Here is an 18,642-nt window from a genome sequence, read left to right on the forward strand (position 1 = left end):
CTGTTTTATTTACCGACGAGGCACACCATACAAGGAGGAGGAGGAGGAGGAGGAGGAGGAGGAGGAGGAGGAGGAGGAGGAGGAGGAGGAGGAGGAGGAGGAGGAGGAGGAGGAGGAGGAGGAGGAGGAGGAGGAGGAGGAGGAGGAGGAGGAGGAGGAGTAGAAAGAAGAGAAAGGTTAAATTTCAACTTTAAGGCCGGAAGGGAGTAAAATTTTTAGTCTATGGCACGAACCAGTGTAGACCTAAAAACAGTGTAGGGCTAAAAACAGTACAGTTTTCTGAGTGAGAAGTGAGAGCGCTATGAGAGAGAGCGTTTGGGAGTGAAAATACAAAGCCATCAACCCTCCACACAAGTCTGCAGTTGACCGTAACCAATTGATTGTTGAAATGCCTGTCTATTGTCTGATGAATGACTGTCTGTCTAGTCTTCAGTGTGTTCACGAAGAAATCTTTAGTAGCCTGGAGCTCCTTGAATTCTCACAGGGGCCAACATTTTAGTCTTCATTCTTGAAGCTTGTAAATGATTTTCACTAGAAATCATATTTCGACTATAAGCAGCAATAGTGTGAAAGTATAAACATATCCAGCTGAAACCTCAATACACTGATAATTCTAAACATTTCAGTTCAAATTTATACCTTATATTTGAATAAAATACAATTAATGTATTTATTAAATATAAGACTTTCTGAACAGATTATTGCAAATTATTTTATATTTATTTTCACACTTTTTATATTGTATAAATGCAATGATAAATAAATAACTATTTGATTGATTGAATAATGAACAAAGTTTGAAATTATATTTATTTTACGCAGTGTGGCAAATTCCTACATTGATTTGGAAACAGTGAGACCAATAAGAAAAACAAAGGTTGAAAATTGGTAAGGTTCTGAATAGTATATAACTATACCTTATCATGGAATATCATCGAATATATATATTTGAACTTACGAAAACTCGTATGTAGAAAGATTTAATACATTCTCCCATGAGTTACATTTCCATGTACTACATGGTATTTCCATCAATGAATCTATTGGTGGAAATATATGCAATGGAAAAAGGTATTTATAGCCTGATATAATAACAAAGAATTATAATACTAGTGAACTGTTGTATTACACCACTGTATGTGATAACATGATTTCTTATTGAAGTGAATTGAAATGCTTATTGAAATCAATAAAACAATTCATTTCCAAATTATACATTATCTAAGGTTTCTATTATCAGTGAAAGGTAATACATCTACTGTAATGAAAAGAGAATTTCAGAAGCAAAATAGATAATTTCTGTTCTATATTAAAAACTTTACAAATATTGATTCCACATAATTATTATAACATCAACCTATAATAGAGATTATCATGAGAAATAATAATGCATATTCATATTATCAAAATTCATTACAATTTCAAGTTCTATTTTCAATAAAATTTACAAAGGAAATGCAGAAAATGTGTTTTTTTTTTAATTTAACAATAAATGGATAACATGTATGACTTATTTATTTATTGGCTATTATATAATCATATATTTACAAAAACTTCATACGGACTGATTCACTCAGTTTTGTTTTTAATTTTTTCGAGTTTATTCTGATTTGCTTTTTCAATTTCCTTTTCAATGTAGGGCGGGTTCCTTATGGGCATAGATCTACTATTCCTCGGATCTACAATTTCTGGCAGAAGGCAGTTCATATAGAATTTTTCCAATTTGGGAAACATTTTTGTTTCCCAAAAAATTGCATTTCTAGCAATATTTGCAACTTTTATGCCTTTTGGTGTCCACAGCACAAAATAGCATAATTGCCGACCTGTCACTCTCAGCTGCCCTTGGACTTGGTAATAAAAATCATGGTTTTCATTTATGCCCCCTATTTCCCCATTCTTTTCAACCCTCCAAAATGTTACTTTTTTATTTCTAATAGCATCGTCTGGTGTCAGTTCTCTCGCAGATGATGGACACTTTATTTCCACTGTAGCATCACTATTTATAAGACCGTCTGGACTCGCTCCAAGAAAACAATGCTCATTGTCAATGAAGAGACCACATTTTTCAATAGTGACCCCTAGATGAGTAGCAACTTCCTGACGAGCAGTGTCCTCATGCTCTCTCCCATAAGCCATTGACTCACAGTCGAACACAGAATATAACATGTGTTTCACTACTGATTGACAACTAGTCTGTGGTCTCATTTTGCATACTCTTCCAAAATTTGATGCGGTCAACAGATTCCTGCGAATTTCCAGCCATTCACTACTGCTACTTTGATTCATAGTCTTTTTCTGGATCATTTCTCTTTCTTCTTCAGTTTTCTGAAGTGATTTTAAAAACTCAGCTGTTTCCTTTGCCATGGTGTCGTCGTCCAAATCTGGGCGCTGAGCTGAGAGACCATAGTTCTTGTCATTTTCAGTCTTTGATGACGAGAAGAGAGATCTCTTGCATCTTTTTTTATCCTTTTGGGATTCACTCTTTCTTTTTCGTTTATTCTCGGTACTTTTTATAAATACTCCAGGACTGCTGTTATGTAACACTTTGTGAAGGCTGTAGTGAGCCTTACCAGAGTTGTGTTGTACAACAGCGGCTGCACATCGTCCTTGATATGATCCTCTCATGGCAAAATTTATTCTCTTACCACCAATGAATTTTGCAATTATTGAATTGAAATTTTCAACATAATTACTTGTGACATCCGTTAGCAGGCTCCTACTGTGTCTACTAAGGTCTTTGAAAATTTGAAGGATGGAGTTGTACAGCCCAGCTTGTGTCATGCTGGGTACCAGGTTAGACTGTTGTGGAGCAGTACCAGGCATTATCTGACAGAAGTAGCCGCGCTCAGCACATCCTTGGTGCTCACCGAAAACATGACTAGGAATGTTTAGGATGTCCTTTCTCAGATCTTCAATTCTTTCTTGTAGTGGTCGGTTTTCTGATTTTCTATGCTCTTTTGCTTTGACTACAGCTGTTCTACACCTCATTATATTCTCTCCAATTCTTTTACGAAGAATAATTGAATTGTTGGAAGTTTTTGTAGTGGTTAGTGTTTTAAGTCTGTTGCACATATTTCTGAGAAGATGATTCTTGCACTCAATTTTCTCCACTGTCAAATGCTTATAAGGACGGCACTCGCGAATTTTCTTATATACATTACTGTCACCGTCTGCTATAAGCCTAGCATATATGATACCTTGCACCTCTTCACTCCTCTGGAAAGCTTCACAAATGATGGCTGCTTCCATGCTCGTTGAACTTTGACTATTTCCCCAGTTCTTGTAGCAGGAATGTTCTTTTGCTGGCTCTTCCAAGGACTCAGCACGAGCACATACACAACAATATTTATTTTTCACCCCAATGGATAGCACTTTCCGTGTCCTGTATCCAACAACTGCTGCCTGCAAAAAGAACATAAATCTTATCACAGAAGAGTGGTTATGAACTAAGCCTATCTTTTAATACTAAGGTAGGTTTCAACTCAATATTTATCACTTTTTAAATAACATAGCCTGAATATTCATCATTATAATGAAGAATAATAGTAATTTTCACAGGATGTCCCAAGAAAGATGTAACAGCCGAAGAATACAGATTCCATAGGAAACTTACAACAAAAATGTCCAGTAAATTTTTCCTACAGCAACCTTAGTTTTCAAAATCTAAAGATTTTTCGATATTTTATAAAACTCCAATAACTAGAGAACTATCAGTCAAAATCTAATTCTGTGATGAGGAAGAAATTTTCAATAAGGTTTTCATTGATGTTGCTTTGTTTTAAGTTTTTTAAATCATATGAACCTCAGTATAACTCTATTTTTCTTTCCAAACAAAACCTGTGAATTAGATTTGCCTGATAGTGTTCTAGTTATTGACGTTCAAAAAATAAAAAAATCAATAGCAGCACTTCTGCTCAGTCTACACCTTTTCCAACTGTATTTTGAGGAAGTCCAATTGTAATTCCAATTGTAATTGAGAATAGTCATTTGTATTTGAGAAAATGTCAGATGTGAATGAGAACTGTCAATTGTATTTGAGAAGTCATCCTTTGTAATTGAGAATAGTGAATTCTATTTGAGGAAGTATCATTTCAATTTGAGAGCATACGATTTGAAATCGAGAAGTTGTCAGTTGTAATTGGGAAATCATTTTAAAAAATCAGTATTTCCAGTACTTATATTTTTCATAACTGTACTCATATAAAATAATATGATAATAATATTTAACACTACACTAAAACGTTTAGTTTTGGAAAAAAATATTTTCAAGCCCCAAAATCCATTGACGAATTGCCAAATTGTTTGATCAAGAGATTCAATTGATTGATGATAAAGTTTAATTGCGCCGTAAACATAGTGAATTTGATTTTTATCAAGTGCAATATTTTACAAAATGTTTGGAGACAAAAGTCGCGTTGCCAATACATACATAGAAATAATACTCATTAACCATTCGTAAACAGTACAAGGGAAATACTTTCACGATTGAAAATATTAATTTACCGATGCTATAGTAATTGGAATACTGTGTAGACCTACGTAGTACAGTATCCTTTCCTGCTCAAATCGAACCTGTACTGTAGGCTACAGAAGAGTCACATGTCGATTGGAAAATTATACCGATCGAATACTTTGGCCAAGAACATTGACTTACTCCTTCTTCCTTCTCGAAGATATAACAAGATAACATTGAAAGTGCATTAGAAATGACAAATTGTAGTAACTCCATAATAATATTGCAAGTGAAAAGTCAGCTTGGATTATTTTTATTTCATGCAATGATGTATGCATTACTCAATGCAACTTGACCTACTTCTCTTGACTCTTGTGACTCTTGACTGCTTCCAATAGAACAGCTGACGGAATCTCAGTGGCATTTTGAGCGTGTTCTCCAGCCCAGAACTCACTAGTAATAAGTCTCACTGGTATTACTAAATTGTTTACGAGAACATCCCATAATGTATTGAATTTTTCCCAGATTACTGAGCTACTGTAAACATACTTATAATTAATATGCTAGAATTGCAGTGATTGAATGCTTACCACGCCTGACAATGAAGAGTAGTTGTTACGGTAGGATCGCTTACACCAGCTGCCGTCGGCGACAACAGTGATAAGAGGAGTGCCATTCTTATCTACGTCGCCGTGCTCCCTGGCCAGCCTCGCCTCCTCCTCTGCAGCATCTTTCATCGACATCTCCGATGTTGAAATCCAGCCTTTAGTAACTTCATTTTCATACTTGATATAAGTTTTGTTACTAATTGGAGGAATATTCATGATGGACAGCATCTCCTCCAGCTGAGCGTGGCCACCCCCCGTAGTCATTGTCCCACTCACTGCTGCCATATTTATCCCCATTCTATTATCTTTCTTCTTCTCTGACCAAATAGTTCGTACAATATTGCACATTTTACACTTCATAATAAAACAACTTTTCAGTCCTACCCTTTTTTCCCCCACAACTTTCATATCTCTAAATGAACAATCGAAAAGACTATGATGATCCAAATGTTTTATTTGTTCAAGAAATTCATTGATATTGATGATGCGTCTTCCCAGTAGCTCTTCTTCTTTTTCTTCTCCACCATTTTCATTTCTGTGTTGTACTAAGTTGTCCATAGATTCCTTTGCTTTCCTGAAATAACAACAAAATTTATCTTAGTATGATAAACGTATTTTCAACACCTGATTAAACTTGTAGCGTGAATGTTGATGTGGAACTTTTCCATAATTGAAGAGACTTGAAACGTTGTCAAAAATCCACTTTTATTAAATAAAAATGGATATTTTACAGGAGCATGCTTTCCTGTGTGCTCACACATCATCAGCTGTAAGTTACAGTACAGTTGGGAAGTAGAAAGATTCCAACTTAACAAAAACAAAAGCAAAATTAAAAGAATTAAAATTAAAATCATAAATTAAAAATAGAAATGATAATTACTCAGAATGATCAAGTAGCTCTTGCTTTTGTTTTTGTTAAGTTGGAATCTTTCTACTTCCCAACTGTACTGTAACTTACATCTGATGATGTGTGAGCACACACGAAAGCATGCTCCTGTAAAATATCCATTTTTATTTAATAAAAGTGGATTTTTGACAACAAGTCTATTCAATCCTGAGCAAACTATTAGTAATGTTTCTATTTGATATTTATTAGGGGAAACTATACAAGTTATATTTGCGTGTAGTCATATGGAACCAATATGTATTTGTAACAATTATACCAAGCTTCACGCAAGACTAAATAATAATAGCTGTAAGAAACCTTTTGGCGAGTACGAGACCCATAGATAGATATAGACTATAGATAGACTATAGATAGCCTATAGATAGACTAAAGATACCTATAGTCTATATAGAGACTATAGAGACCTAAAGATAGACTCCATTGCAATTTCGTGTATACTGTATTGTTACCTTTGATGAACAATAATATGTGACAGGACAGGTTTTGGTTGCCGGTCAGTCACTGACTCCACTTGCACATCAAACCCTGAGACACACTGATCCGTCTCTCTTACTCTCATTGGAATATCCTCTCATTACAGTGTCCTACAGAGGGCGTATAGTATTTGACATTTTTTCTCAGGGGTTATAAATTTTCAGAAATTATATGGGCTGTAATAATAATTTTTCAGTGAGTGTTATGTAAGCCCACATTCCACGGGATTTTAAATGAATACATTGAACTGGATATTTGTCTTTATAGGTTTTTCTAATAGATGTTTTCTATAGTACATAAAAAATATCTCCCAATTACACGTGATAAAAGACTATGCTAATGTAATAAATATTAGACCTTATGGATATTTCGATCTATTCGTATTTCGACCCCTTTCTCACGGATCACACCGATTATTACTGTAGGGTTCTTTGAAATACTGCACTTGAAAATATGTCTAGTGAACTGTGAAGGTATTACAGATGTAATAACCAAGTGAACATTATAACATCAAGAATTTTCAAACTTACCTCTTTTCCTCCATGTATTTTTTCAATGCATCATTCAATCGCCGCTTTTTCCTTGGAGCTGACAAGCATTTTCGAGTCTTTCCCATAATTGATAACACGAAAATGAAAAAAACTATAATTATTCACCAAGGACACAAATGAACACCACAAAACTGATCCTTTCTTGTTTCTCGTATTCAAAACACTAATGATTTCCTATTACTAGTCGACAAGGCGACAGAAGACAGTCGAAGTCACTTGAAAGACAAAATTCCTCAACTAGCTTACAAATGAACAATAGTGTTTTTCTACTCCCTCGCTCACACAAACTCACTCTCTCTCTCTCTCTCTCTCTTAGTGGGTCTTTTCTACTAATCGGTCTATTTTGGGTGGAAGGTATAGAAATACAAACTTGTTATCCTGCTACCAGCCCTTCTGAGTAGAAAAGGAAGGTGATATCCTCCTCTCCTACCCTCTCTCTTCTCTCTAGTGCTACCCTCCCTCGGAGAACGCCGGAACTACCATGCAGGCCGGCTAAATGCAGTTTTTGCAGGCATTTATAAATTTATTTTTTAACAATTTCAAAAAATAAAATATTCTTGTTTGAAACGTATGGAAATTTAGAAATTGGGGTACCTTAATTTTTCTCGGAAATCGATACTTTTCTTTCCTATGGTAATAGGGCAAGTAAAGTGATAACATTTTCTCGAATTTCAAGCTTATTTTTAATTTTAGGTGAAAATGTTACTGAACATAAATTGTAGAGATTTTCATGCTGAATCCTTTCCACTTGAAATTTTTTGTGTAATTTTTAAAATTTTTGTCCTGGAATTTTAACAAATATGGGACTTGTGGTAGTTTATAGAGCTTATCAATGACTATTTTAGGTATAAATTTGATCAAAATCGTTGGAGCTGTTCTCGAGAAAATCGCGAAAAACCCTGTTTTTACAACATTTCCGCCATTTTAGCTGCCAACTTGAATTGCATTTGATCGAAATTGTTCGTGTCGGATCCTTATAGTGTAAGGACCTTAATTTCCAAATTTCAAGTCGTTCTGTTGATTGGGAAATGAGATATCATGTAAACAGACGCACATACACTCATACACACACACCAATACCTACTATACTATTAAGTGATAGTAGGTATTGCGCACACACACACAGCCACACACACATACACACACATACAGACCAATACCCAAAAACCACTTTTTTGGACTCAGGGGACCTTGAAACGTATAGAGATTTAGAAATTGGGGTACCTTAACTTTTCTCGGAAAGCAAAACTTTTCTTACCTATGGTAATAGGGCAAGGAAAGTAAAAAAAATGAGAAAATCAGTGTTTTCCTGTTTTGTACAGCAAAAAAGGAGTCAAAGCCGGCAGCTGAACATAAGGTTTGAAACAAAGTTACAGCATTGTGGGAATGCTGAAACATGTGTAAACTGAGAAAGTTTGATCGGAAGGCATGTGCCAATTTGATGCCCGCTGCCATCGGACTCCCGTCTACTTACTGCACTCCAATCCCTATATATACTCAGCACAAACCCATAAACAGCCCAGCAAAACGCGAGAGTTTCAGAATCTGCTAAAATTAGTTCCAAATATCCAACAAACTACAAATCCATCCACCATCCAACCATGCTCACGTGAAAGAACATACATTTCATCACCAGCTTCAGCGATCAAAACTGGGAAAAATATCAAGGAAGTGCTGAATTTCAAAGAAAATCGGGTTTTAAAATTCGTTGAAAATATTTGGTGTTCGGAATGTGCAAGTAGTTCGGCTGCTAATCACTAGATAGCAGTGGGTGTCAAGGGTTGGGGTGCGTGATTACTATGAAGGGGTTGGGGTAGCTCGGACTCCAACCCTCCCCTCATTCCGATAAGGGAGGGAGAAACGTAGGCAGTGAATCAGACGGGGCGATGTCAGGATACACCACCGTCAAAGTCAGACACATCCATCCTAGCACTGAAAATCAGTCTTGTTTTGGCGGTGGCCACTTTTGTCGTTCTTGTGCTGAAAAAGAAGTGTCTTGTTTTGGCGGGGCGAGTCCGTGACTAATTTCTCTACCTGGAAAACAGTCTCTGGTTGTCGCTATCAGCTTTTGACGCTTATGTCAGAATAGCTTGGAAGTAAACTGGTTTCAATTTTGGCACAGACTGTACTTTCTTTGAAATATTCTTTTTAGAACTTAGTGTGACTGTAGAAGTGTGTGTGTGACCACCATTGGACAATACTCCTGCGTGACATTGTCTCTTATCTCAACCTTATTTAGTTCTATTGCTTCCTCTCACATTCTCTCTCTCCCACTCTCTCTCTCTCCCCCTCCATCACCCTCTCTCTATCACTCCTGCCCCTTTCTCTCTCACTCTCTCTCTGTCTAACACACACACACTCACTCTCTCTCTACTATAGGCCCCCTACTCTTCACTCTTTATGCGAATGACCTACCCTCTGTCATCAAATTTTCTAGTTTCCATACTTATGCTGATGACCTTCAAATTTATGCAAGCTGCCCAATCACTAAAATTAATGAAACAGTAAATAAAATGAATCACGATATAATTTCAATAGTAGAATGGACAAAGAAAAACGGACTAAAACTCAGCCCATAATAATTGGATATTCAAGACAAGTAAACAACATCGATTTAAACTCACTTAGCAAAATTAATGTTGATGGTGTCGAAGTAGCTTACTGTGATTCAGTTAAAAACCTTGGAATTATTATGAACAAAAATCTTGACTGGTCTGATCAAATTAATAAGACTTGTAAATTTGTATTCTCTGCAATGCATTCATTGAAGAAGGTGCAAGATATTCTTCCCAGAAAAATTAGATTGTTACTAGTCAAATCGCTCATATTCCCACATATTATATATTGTAATTCTGTGCTCAATGATATGCAAGTAACCTTAAATGATAAACTTCAGCGATGTCAAAACTATTGCCTCAGGTTTGTTTACTCTCTCCAACGCCATGAACGAATCACTCAAGCCCATATTGATAGTTCAACTGATCAGTTACCTGATAGTTACCTGATCAGAGAATGCTTCGTATAATCAAACCTGTTAGGGATATTTTAAAATATGGTGAACCAATCTATTTTAAAAACGATTTTAAATTTGTATCTGAAGGTAGGAGAATTGATGCTTCCCACACTAGAACAGGTGAAAATACTCTAAGAATTCCAAATCATCGAACAACTATTTATACTATTTATCTATTTCAAAATCCTTCCTTGTTAGCGGTTGTCGTGCATGGAATGCACTACCAAATCAAATTAGGTCCATAGAGAGTCGAGCGGGCTTCACCCGTACATTGAGACATTATCTTTTAGAAAAAATGGCTGAAACTGTCCCACCCTAGCGCAGCATGACATTCAATTAAACCTTCCTTAATACCTATTCTTATCCTCTTTAATCATTTCCCTCCACTCCAAAGTAAAAATTATGAGTTTTCTCTTTTTTATTTCTTTCATGTAAATTTAGCATAAAATCTGTATAGGCTACATTTAAGATTGTTTCTTATTCTAACTCTTCCTCGAGTGGATTTTAGCAACCTTTTTCTATATCCCTTCCCCTCTTTTTTTGTATTATAATTTCCCCTTCATAATTCCCAATTAGAATTATTATTATTCCTCCATGAGCTTTCATAATCATATTATCTTGATACTTACATGAACAGAACTAATCTCTTTTGTACAATAATTTCCCTTTGTCATCAACATTATTTTTGAATTAAAATCTAAAAATCTTTTTTCTAATAATAAATTTCACTCCCTCATTATTCCAATTATTATATCATATTGATTTTCGAATTATTGGGAATTAACTTTTTCTTTATTTTTTCCCCTTATTATTATTTACTCTTTTCTGTTAATTGATTTAACTAAATGATTTATCGTTTCTATGATTTGGTTTTTACTTATTGATACTTTTTTCTTCATTTTTTTCGCTTAGACATAATATTTTGATTGAATTTTCAACTTTCTTTTTTCACGGTCAAGTGCTGAAGGGGAGGGTATCCTTGATACGCTCTCTGAGAATGGACTTCTTAAGGTCCAAACTTCACCGTTTCATGTGAAAACATTACAGTAGTATCTTAACTTATGCATTTTTCATCATTATTCTTGCTCAATATTATTGTAGAACTCATCAGTTTAATATGATTCACCATGTCATTTTACCGCTACTGGTATTTATTTTTAACACTAGAACGTAAGTTGAATTATGTTTTGTTAAACACATGAATAAAGGAATCTGAATCTGAATCTCTCTCTCTAACTCTCTCTCTCTTGCCCGGTTGTGTGCTAATGCTCTCCTTTCTTCAAAACCCCTCAGGGTTTTGTTATTATTTCATACAATGCTTCAGACATAATTATCTACAAGCCATGCCTAGATTTGTAAATTTCTTTGTGTCAATAATATTCATTACTATCAACTCTTGCTTGTAATATTGTAAATTCCCCCATTCCACCGAGTAGGATTGTATAATATAGTTGATGTAGCATCGTACTGGAGGGTTGATGGTTGAATGTGAGAGAGGGCCGGCCGTGCAAAAAAAAACTAAAACTGCTATTCAATTAAATCCTCACTTCTTCACTTTCTCACTATAAGCCTACATCCCTCAGAACCACACTCTCTTGTGAAATACACAATCCCCTACACTGAAATAATTTGACTCCTTCAAGTTATGTGCTCCCAACTTGATAATACCGCCCGTTGTTCTCTCAATAATATTTGTTGAACGAGCGTTAGCAAGTTCTTACTTTTTACTAAAGTTCAAAGTTGTTGCCAGTCTGTGGGTTTGCTTGTTTGTTTGAATGCACTACAATAACTTTAGAAAGAGTTGATCAATCAACTTCAAATTTTTAACACACACTCTTCGAACCTTTTTACAGGTCAAGTTCGTTGAACAACAAAATATTTTACTCACTTCTTCGTCGTTTTTCAGGATATAAAAGTAACATTGAAAGTTAATGAGATAAAATAACTTGCTCCTGTGTGTCTGCCTGACTATTATCCTTCAGTAGCATACACATAATATTAATGATACAAATTGTGATGGCAGTTGCTATGTCGTTGGTATTATTAATTTAACAAAATTTGAATTTTGATTCTGAATCATTTACCCATACGGTGGGTCCTATGAAGTTCTATGGATTCACGTAGGCCTACAGCGTAATATTAATAGGAAAACAGCTTAATGTTCCTTTTCCAAAGATAATTTGACAGTGGGCTTCACTGGGATTATTCAAATTGAAAAAAATTCTGTAAGTAGCTTCAAAATTTTGGTCTGCCATCTTCGTTCCGCCACATTGAATCAAACATTTTCTCTCCTGGATTATTGAGTTATGTGTTGGATATTCCTCAGTGATTGCTGCATCATCTGAGAAAACTCCGTAAAAGTGATCTCTGTTCGAAATTAACAGAATGCTCAAGTATAGACATTTAGAAGAAAACAAACATTTCATTTAATGTTCATTGAAATCGACCACATCAGTATTATTTACACGTGAATTACCGGTAGTGTATTGTTAATGTATTAAGATTTGAGAAGATAATATGAGCATCTTATTGGTTTTTCTCTCAAGGATTGAAATGAATGGCTTAATTGCTTTTATATAATCATGAAAATATCACAGTTTATTACATTCCAGTACAATTATCTTGTTTCACAATCCATTTCTAAGTAGAGCTCATAAGTATCGTAATCTTGTCATACAATTACCATACAATAATTGAAGTTGATTTCATTCAACTTCAGTGGTGCCATTTCCCCAATCTGCTAAAGGGGGGGGGCAAAAACCAAGAGGTATTGGGGGGGGGAGGAATACCCCAAAGGATAGAGGGACCTGGGTTTTTCCCCATAAATGTTACATTAGAAGATGTTATTATATGCTTCATTTTTTCCAATTTTATACAAATGTGGTTGAAGTATCAATACAAACATAGGTATACATTATTAGTTATTAAATTCAATCATGGAATATTTATTAGAAATATGGGTCTACAGAGAGGCCCTAGAGTAGGAATACACTGAAACAGATTTCTTAAAAATAATGGAAAAAGATAAATTTTTCTTTTACAATGACAATTTCATTGGGGATCATATTCTAATTGGAAAATAACTTTCAGTTAGAAAGCTAAAGATACATCAAGCTGTTCCCATAATTCTCAACAACTCTTTACATACATTTTTGATTGTCTGATTGTGCCCTTTCTTTTGCTTTCACTGTGTCATCTTGCAACTTGTTAATTCTCACATTGAAATTTATTCAATAACTCACTTATTGTGCTCTGATCAATAAGTGTACCCATTCTGTATTCAAACTATACCACAGAGAAAAATATATTATTTATTACTCTGTACCCGTATCCATACTTTCAAGGCAATTTTGCTACATTGTTGATACTGTAGAAGGAATTATACTACTGCTGATAAAGAAAAGTATTAAATCATTATGAGACTCTAAGGATTCGTGTAGATAGACCCGCATTATCATTATTTATCTAATTCTTGAGGGGGGCCTAGGCCCCCTAGGCAGCTGATTATAAGTAAGAATTAATATTGATATTTTCATAATACAGTACACCTGAAGAATTGGCAAAGTTTATGGTAAGGGGTGAGGAGGTACTCAGCTCTTCCAACTAACATCGTATTAGTTTTGTGCAGTCTACTATAACAGACGTTCCCATATGGATGTTACTATAGACGTATTTATCATCGTATTCAATTTCTGTTTGTTTGTATGTCTGATGGAAATCGAAAACGGCTCTAACGATTTTGATTAAGTTTGAAACATAGTATATAGTTTGAAATATAGAGTTTGTGATACGAAAATCATCATTTGGATTAGGACTCATGTTTAGGATAACTCACTGAGGGAACTTAAAAATAATTAGGTACGGTAATAATATTCATCAACCGAGTAGCAACTGACTGAGAGAGTTTTCCGTCGTCAGTTGAAAACAGTTGATGAAGAGAGTTTTTCATCGTCAGTTGAAAACAGCTGATCGAGAGAGTTTGCCATTGTCAGTTGAAAACGAGACAGATATGTTAAGTCACCAAGTTTGTTGACGTCATTTTTTCGAAGTTATTGCATGATTCGAGAAATAACTGCAGAAACGAGAGACAACTGCACAAAATAGGAATGATATATAGGACTTATAAATAGATAGGACTGATAAATAGGAATTATACAGTTACAAGATAAGTCATCGCCTGATATTACTACAAAGAGAGATAGAAAAGAGTGATAGGTTTCAGAAATAAATTGTCAATGGTCTTGTTAAGAATAGCCTACATGTGAGGATTCATCAGAACAATACCATTGTTTGAAAACCAGACAGCTCTGCGTAGTACAGTCCGTCCAAGAAGTGTAACCTAACCGAAGTGTCAGAGATTCGATGTGTCTGACTTTGTCGTTTCTGTACGGATGTAAAAGTGTCCGGTTTTGGCGCCTAACGCACACGCCAATTCGAGACTCTTTCAAAACAGTCTTTCCCTGTCGCTGGCGTACGGTGTCGATGGATGAGATAGTCGCTGTCCACTCCTGTCAGGTTCTGGGTGTGTCGGAGGACTAAGGTGGCGCGTACCCGAATCAGACTAGTGCATTAGCATTCTATGCGTTGAATTTCCTGTTCTGCATGATTAAATCAACTAGTTCATTTTTTATCGTTGCATATTGTATGATTTGATAAAAAAAAGGTTATTGAAGTAATTTCTTCAAGATTCACAACACAGTTATATTATTCAAATTCAGTTACAAATACAGTATTTCTCAATGTAGAATATTATTCATTTCTAGTGAATAAACCACTAGAGTTCCTAGTACTAAACTTTTTCACGGTTCTCTATTGATATCAATTGATGAGAAGCTAGTTGAATATTTCCATAACATATCAAGAGGTAGGACCTTTAATTCAATTTTGTACGGAAATTGGTTTTTCACTTCATAAGTTGAATTATCAACTACCTACTTCACCTATAATAGCTCAAATCTAATCAAACATTTTTTTTGACTCTACTTGAGAATATAATATATTTTCGTAACTTGGAAAAAATTGGTTGGGATCTAGACAGTAATTTTCCATGAGTATTCTCGTACAATCTTCTTCTTCATCTATAAAAGGCTAAGCCTCGACAGACTGAAATCACACCACAGCCCCAAACTACTGAGCCTAAAAACTTGAAATTTTGCACAATTATTTATGGTAGCCTCAAAACATCCACTAAGAAAGGATTTTCAGAAATTTGCCCCCCTGAGGGAGCTGGGGCCCCCAAAAAATGTTGTACTTTTTAACCGTTCATTTCACAGTAAAGTCATGAGGAACTTTTTTGTTCAGCTGCGAAAAAAATATATCTATGCAGGAAAATTCTGATCAGAAGCACAAGGGGGTTCAGGAGAGGGCATTTTTCGAAAATGTTGATGTAAAATCACACTACAGCTCAAACTAATTGGCCTACACACTTAATACTTCGCACAAATATTCTTCAAACATGCTAGTCGCGCACTAAGAACGGATTTTGAGATATTTTGCCTTTAAGGGTTTCAAAGGATGAAGAAGAATCCTATTAAGTAAGCTTATGAACATGGTAGGGTGAACGCCATATGGAAATGAGATAATTGACTCATGATATTCTAACATGATATGTTGTAATCATTGGAAAGCTTAAAATAATCTTATCAATCAGCTGATCGAAATAATTTTGCGTTGAGCGCGAGCTTGCCATTGTGTTCCATTGTTGTATGCTTGGCCAGTTTGGTTTGCACCCTTCTATCAGCTGTATATTTATGGAATCTCAGAAAAAAGCAAAGTTGAGTACTAGCCGTGAGTTCATTCAATAAAACTTATATATATATTTTGGTTTTTTTTATGAATAAAAAGTACGAGTTGATGAGTAACTCCTTATATTTGATCCAAATGGTTATTCATATTGTAGTAGTCGGGGTCACTGCAATCAAAAGTTCTTTATTCTGTAGCTAATAAATTACATATGTATTGATTGTCCATAATGTATCCAGTGTCCATAATGCAAATGATTGAACTACTCAAAATTAATGGCTTACTGGTCCCTCATAGAATTTAGAGTATTCCTGGTGATTGAGCCTGTCTTTTTTCAGCGTTGACTATTAATAATAAAACTTTATTTACAACCAGCTTACCCGGCAAACTTCGTACCGCCAAAAACTCAATGTATCTCATGTCACACTTGACTTTATTTGGTGAATCATGAAGTTTATCTGACAATCAATATTCTCATTTACATCTAAATACGGACTTCCTATTAGTCATGCAGCATTCATTATTCCGAAAATATATTCTTCCCAATCAATTGTTGTAATATCTATCAGTAAAGTGTAGAATTGAAAAAGATAGATGAGTTAAATCAGTGTTTCAAAGATGAATTCAATGTTCTCATAGTATTTGATTGCCAATAGATGGTCCAGGAAATATGCGATGTACGATGAATCACACAGAATTTCATATTCTTTCCATCTTCCATTTTAGGATGAATATAAGCTGAGTTAAATTCAAAAAAATTGTAAATTATTCTGTCATTCTTCAGTAATTAATGAATGCAATATGAACAACTCTCTCCCATGCGGTGAATAATTTTTTTTCAACATATTCCATTGTCTCAATGATAAACTAGAAGAGTGATAATTATTTGTATAGGTCTTCTAAGGAACCATTATCTACAGCTGGTACCAATCAACTAGACTTCAACTCCAAACTATCGTGACGTGTTTATTTCAGCTGGTAACTTCAGATGCTAAATCATATTATCACAATATGATCTTAATCATGATCATCTTTCCGTTCTTCGGTAGCCGCTCGGCCAACAATTTTGAAAACATAGGTCTGTAAAATGGATTAATAAATAATTATTATTAGCTCCCCTATTAAAATTTCTGCCCAGAAACCATCCCCAATATTTACACAACATATTCCCAAAGTTTCATGAAATGAAATGAAATGAAAAAATTCTTTATTAGGCGGAGTTAGGACTTTCAAGTCCTCTCTACCACTCAACCTCATGCCGTTATGTCAAGTAGTTTTCAAGTCTATAGGGAAAAAACATACAAACAAACACACAAACAGACATTCATTTTCATTTTTATATATATTATATTATTATTATATATATAGATTCACATTCGGCTCAAACAAAAGCCTCTCTAAATGGAGATAGAATAATAAGTTTGACAACTTTCAGTTCTGTTGTTTTAACTTTTTTTCCAAATCACTTTCAAAAGTTCATGTAGTACCTATTATTGTGTTTGAGACACTTCTAGCGCTATCATAGTTTCACCACTAGTCTGTTTCATAGTCCTACCTCTTGCAGTCGTTTACTATATCTATAAAAAAGTAAAGAGCTGGCTTATACACTGTTGGGTTTCATAATCTTGAAATCCCAATCTAGAAATATCCACTACTACCTTGGCCTATTTTTATTGAATAAATTTGAATTAGTTCCATATTTTTATATTTTAAAAGGTTCATTGTATTTCATAATTGCTCCGAATAACTCAATAAATTAATAGGCCTAAGTTACACATGTGGTGGTGATGGAATATGCAGGAAAATTTGGCAATATATATATTATTGATCAACTCACCGATATATATAGTCCTCATAAACCGGTCGACACGATACGACAGCGACATATATGTGTTATATCTGTCCTTCACATATGAAGCACGTTCAGTTCTCAGCACATCATCATACGGCACGATCCGACACACACCCGACAAACGATAAGATTTTTTCTTCACCGCACTTCTGAGATGTGACGTCACACTCAATTGCCAAATTAAGGAAGGACATAGGATAGGTGGTGAATGGAATTTGATATTTTATTTTATTTCGAATTACTTTAATTTTTTTTTAATAATTTGGAAAATATTATCATCTGTGGAATATTTTTGTTTTTGGCTGACCAATCTATCAGCTGTATGGAAAGGAGCGCTCTCTATTATCGGAAATAGGAGATAATGAACTCAGGGATTGGCGCCTACTTTCAAAATTCTTTTGATTTAAGCTGTTTCTATTTTTATTGGAAAATATGCCGTGACAACACGTACGGGATAGGAAAATTATGTTTGACGCATCATCACGTCTGAAGTACTGGACTAATTAACTTGAAATTTTGCATATATTCCTAACCAACCAAGGATGGTTATAGGTCTAATTATTTAAAATTTCATTACGTCAAGTTTTCAGTTTGTTAAGTTTTAAAATAGATCCTCGCGGAGCAAGGGTTCCTGCTAGTAATAATTATAATAACCAACACCATGGAACAAATTAATTTGACAATAATCACCTTTATTTAGATTTCCAAAATTCAATCACAAAGTGTACTCATAATTACAGCAAATAGTAATGCGAAACAGGAGTACAAAAGTAGAATAACTACTTCACTTCTTCATTGCTTCAAGCTTTTTCTTTCCATTTTCTAACAGTTCTCTGACATTTTTGACGACATTGATTGATTCCCTTGAAACTGTCTCTTTAACTTCATTCAAAAACTGAAAATAATCATTGAATAATCAGTGAACAACTTTGATATCAATAACAGTAACAATAACAATAATATGCAATCCAAATACAATTCACAAGATTAAAAAATTCGTCAATTTGTGGAACTTGCAACTTTATAAGCTTTATTGTGTTTA

The 18,642-nt window shown here is 34.7% G+C and overlaps 1 protein-coding gene across 6 annotated transcripts in view; it reads right to left on the reverse strand.

Annotated features, from left to right (window-relative positions):
* Positions 1-18,270: 18,270 nt before the first annotated feature.
* The window catches only part of LOC111051778 (pre-mRNA-splicing factor CWC22 homolog), a 39,165-nt gene continuing 38,793 nt past the window's right edge, over positions 18,271-18,642 (reverse strand). For 5 of the 6 annotated variants that reach the window (XM_039427423.1, XM_039427426.1, XM_039427421.1 and 2 more), the window contains one exon: positions 18,272-18,495. In XM_039427423.1, coding sequence (XP_039283357.1) covers positions 18,385-18,495 — 111 coding nt within the window. In that variant the 3' untranslated portion in view covers positions 18,272-18,384. Of the gene's footprint in view, positions 18,496-18,642 lie in introns of all 6 variants that reach the window. The other variant, XM_022338336.2, reaches the window with a different exon arrangement.

Source organism: Nilaparvata lugens, chromosome 4, assembly GCF_014356525.2.
Source record: "Nilaparvata lugens isolate BPH chromosome 4, ASM1435652v1, whole genome shotgun sequence".
NCBI classification, from domain to species: domain Eukaryota; kingdom Metazoa; phylum Arthropoda; class Insecta; order Hemiptera; family Delphacidae; genus Nilaparvata; species Nilaparvata lugens.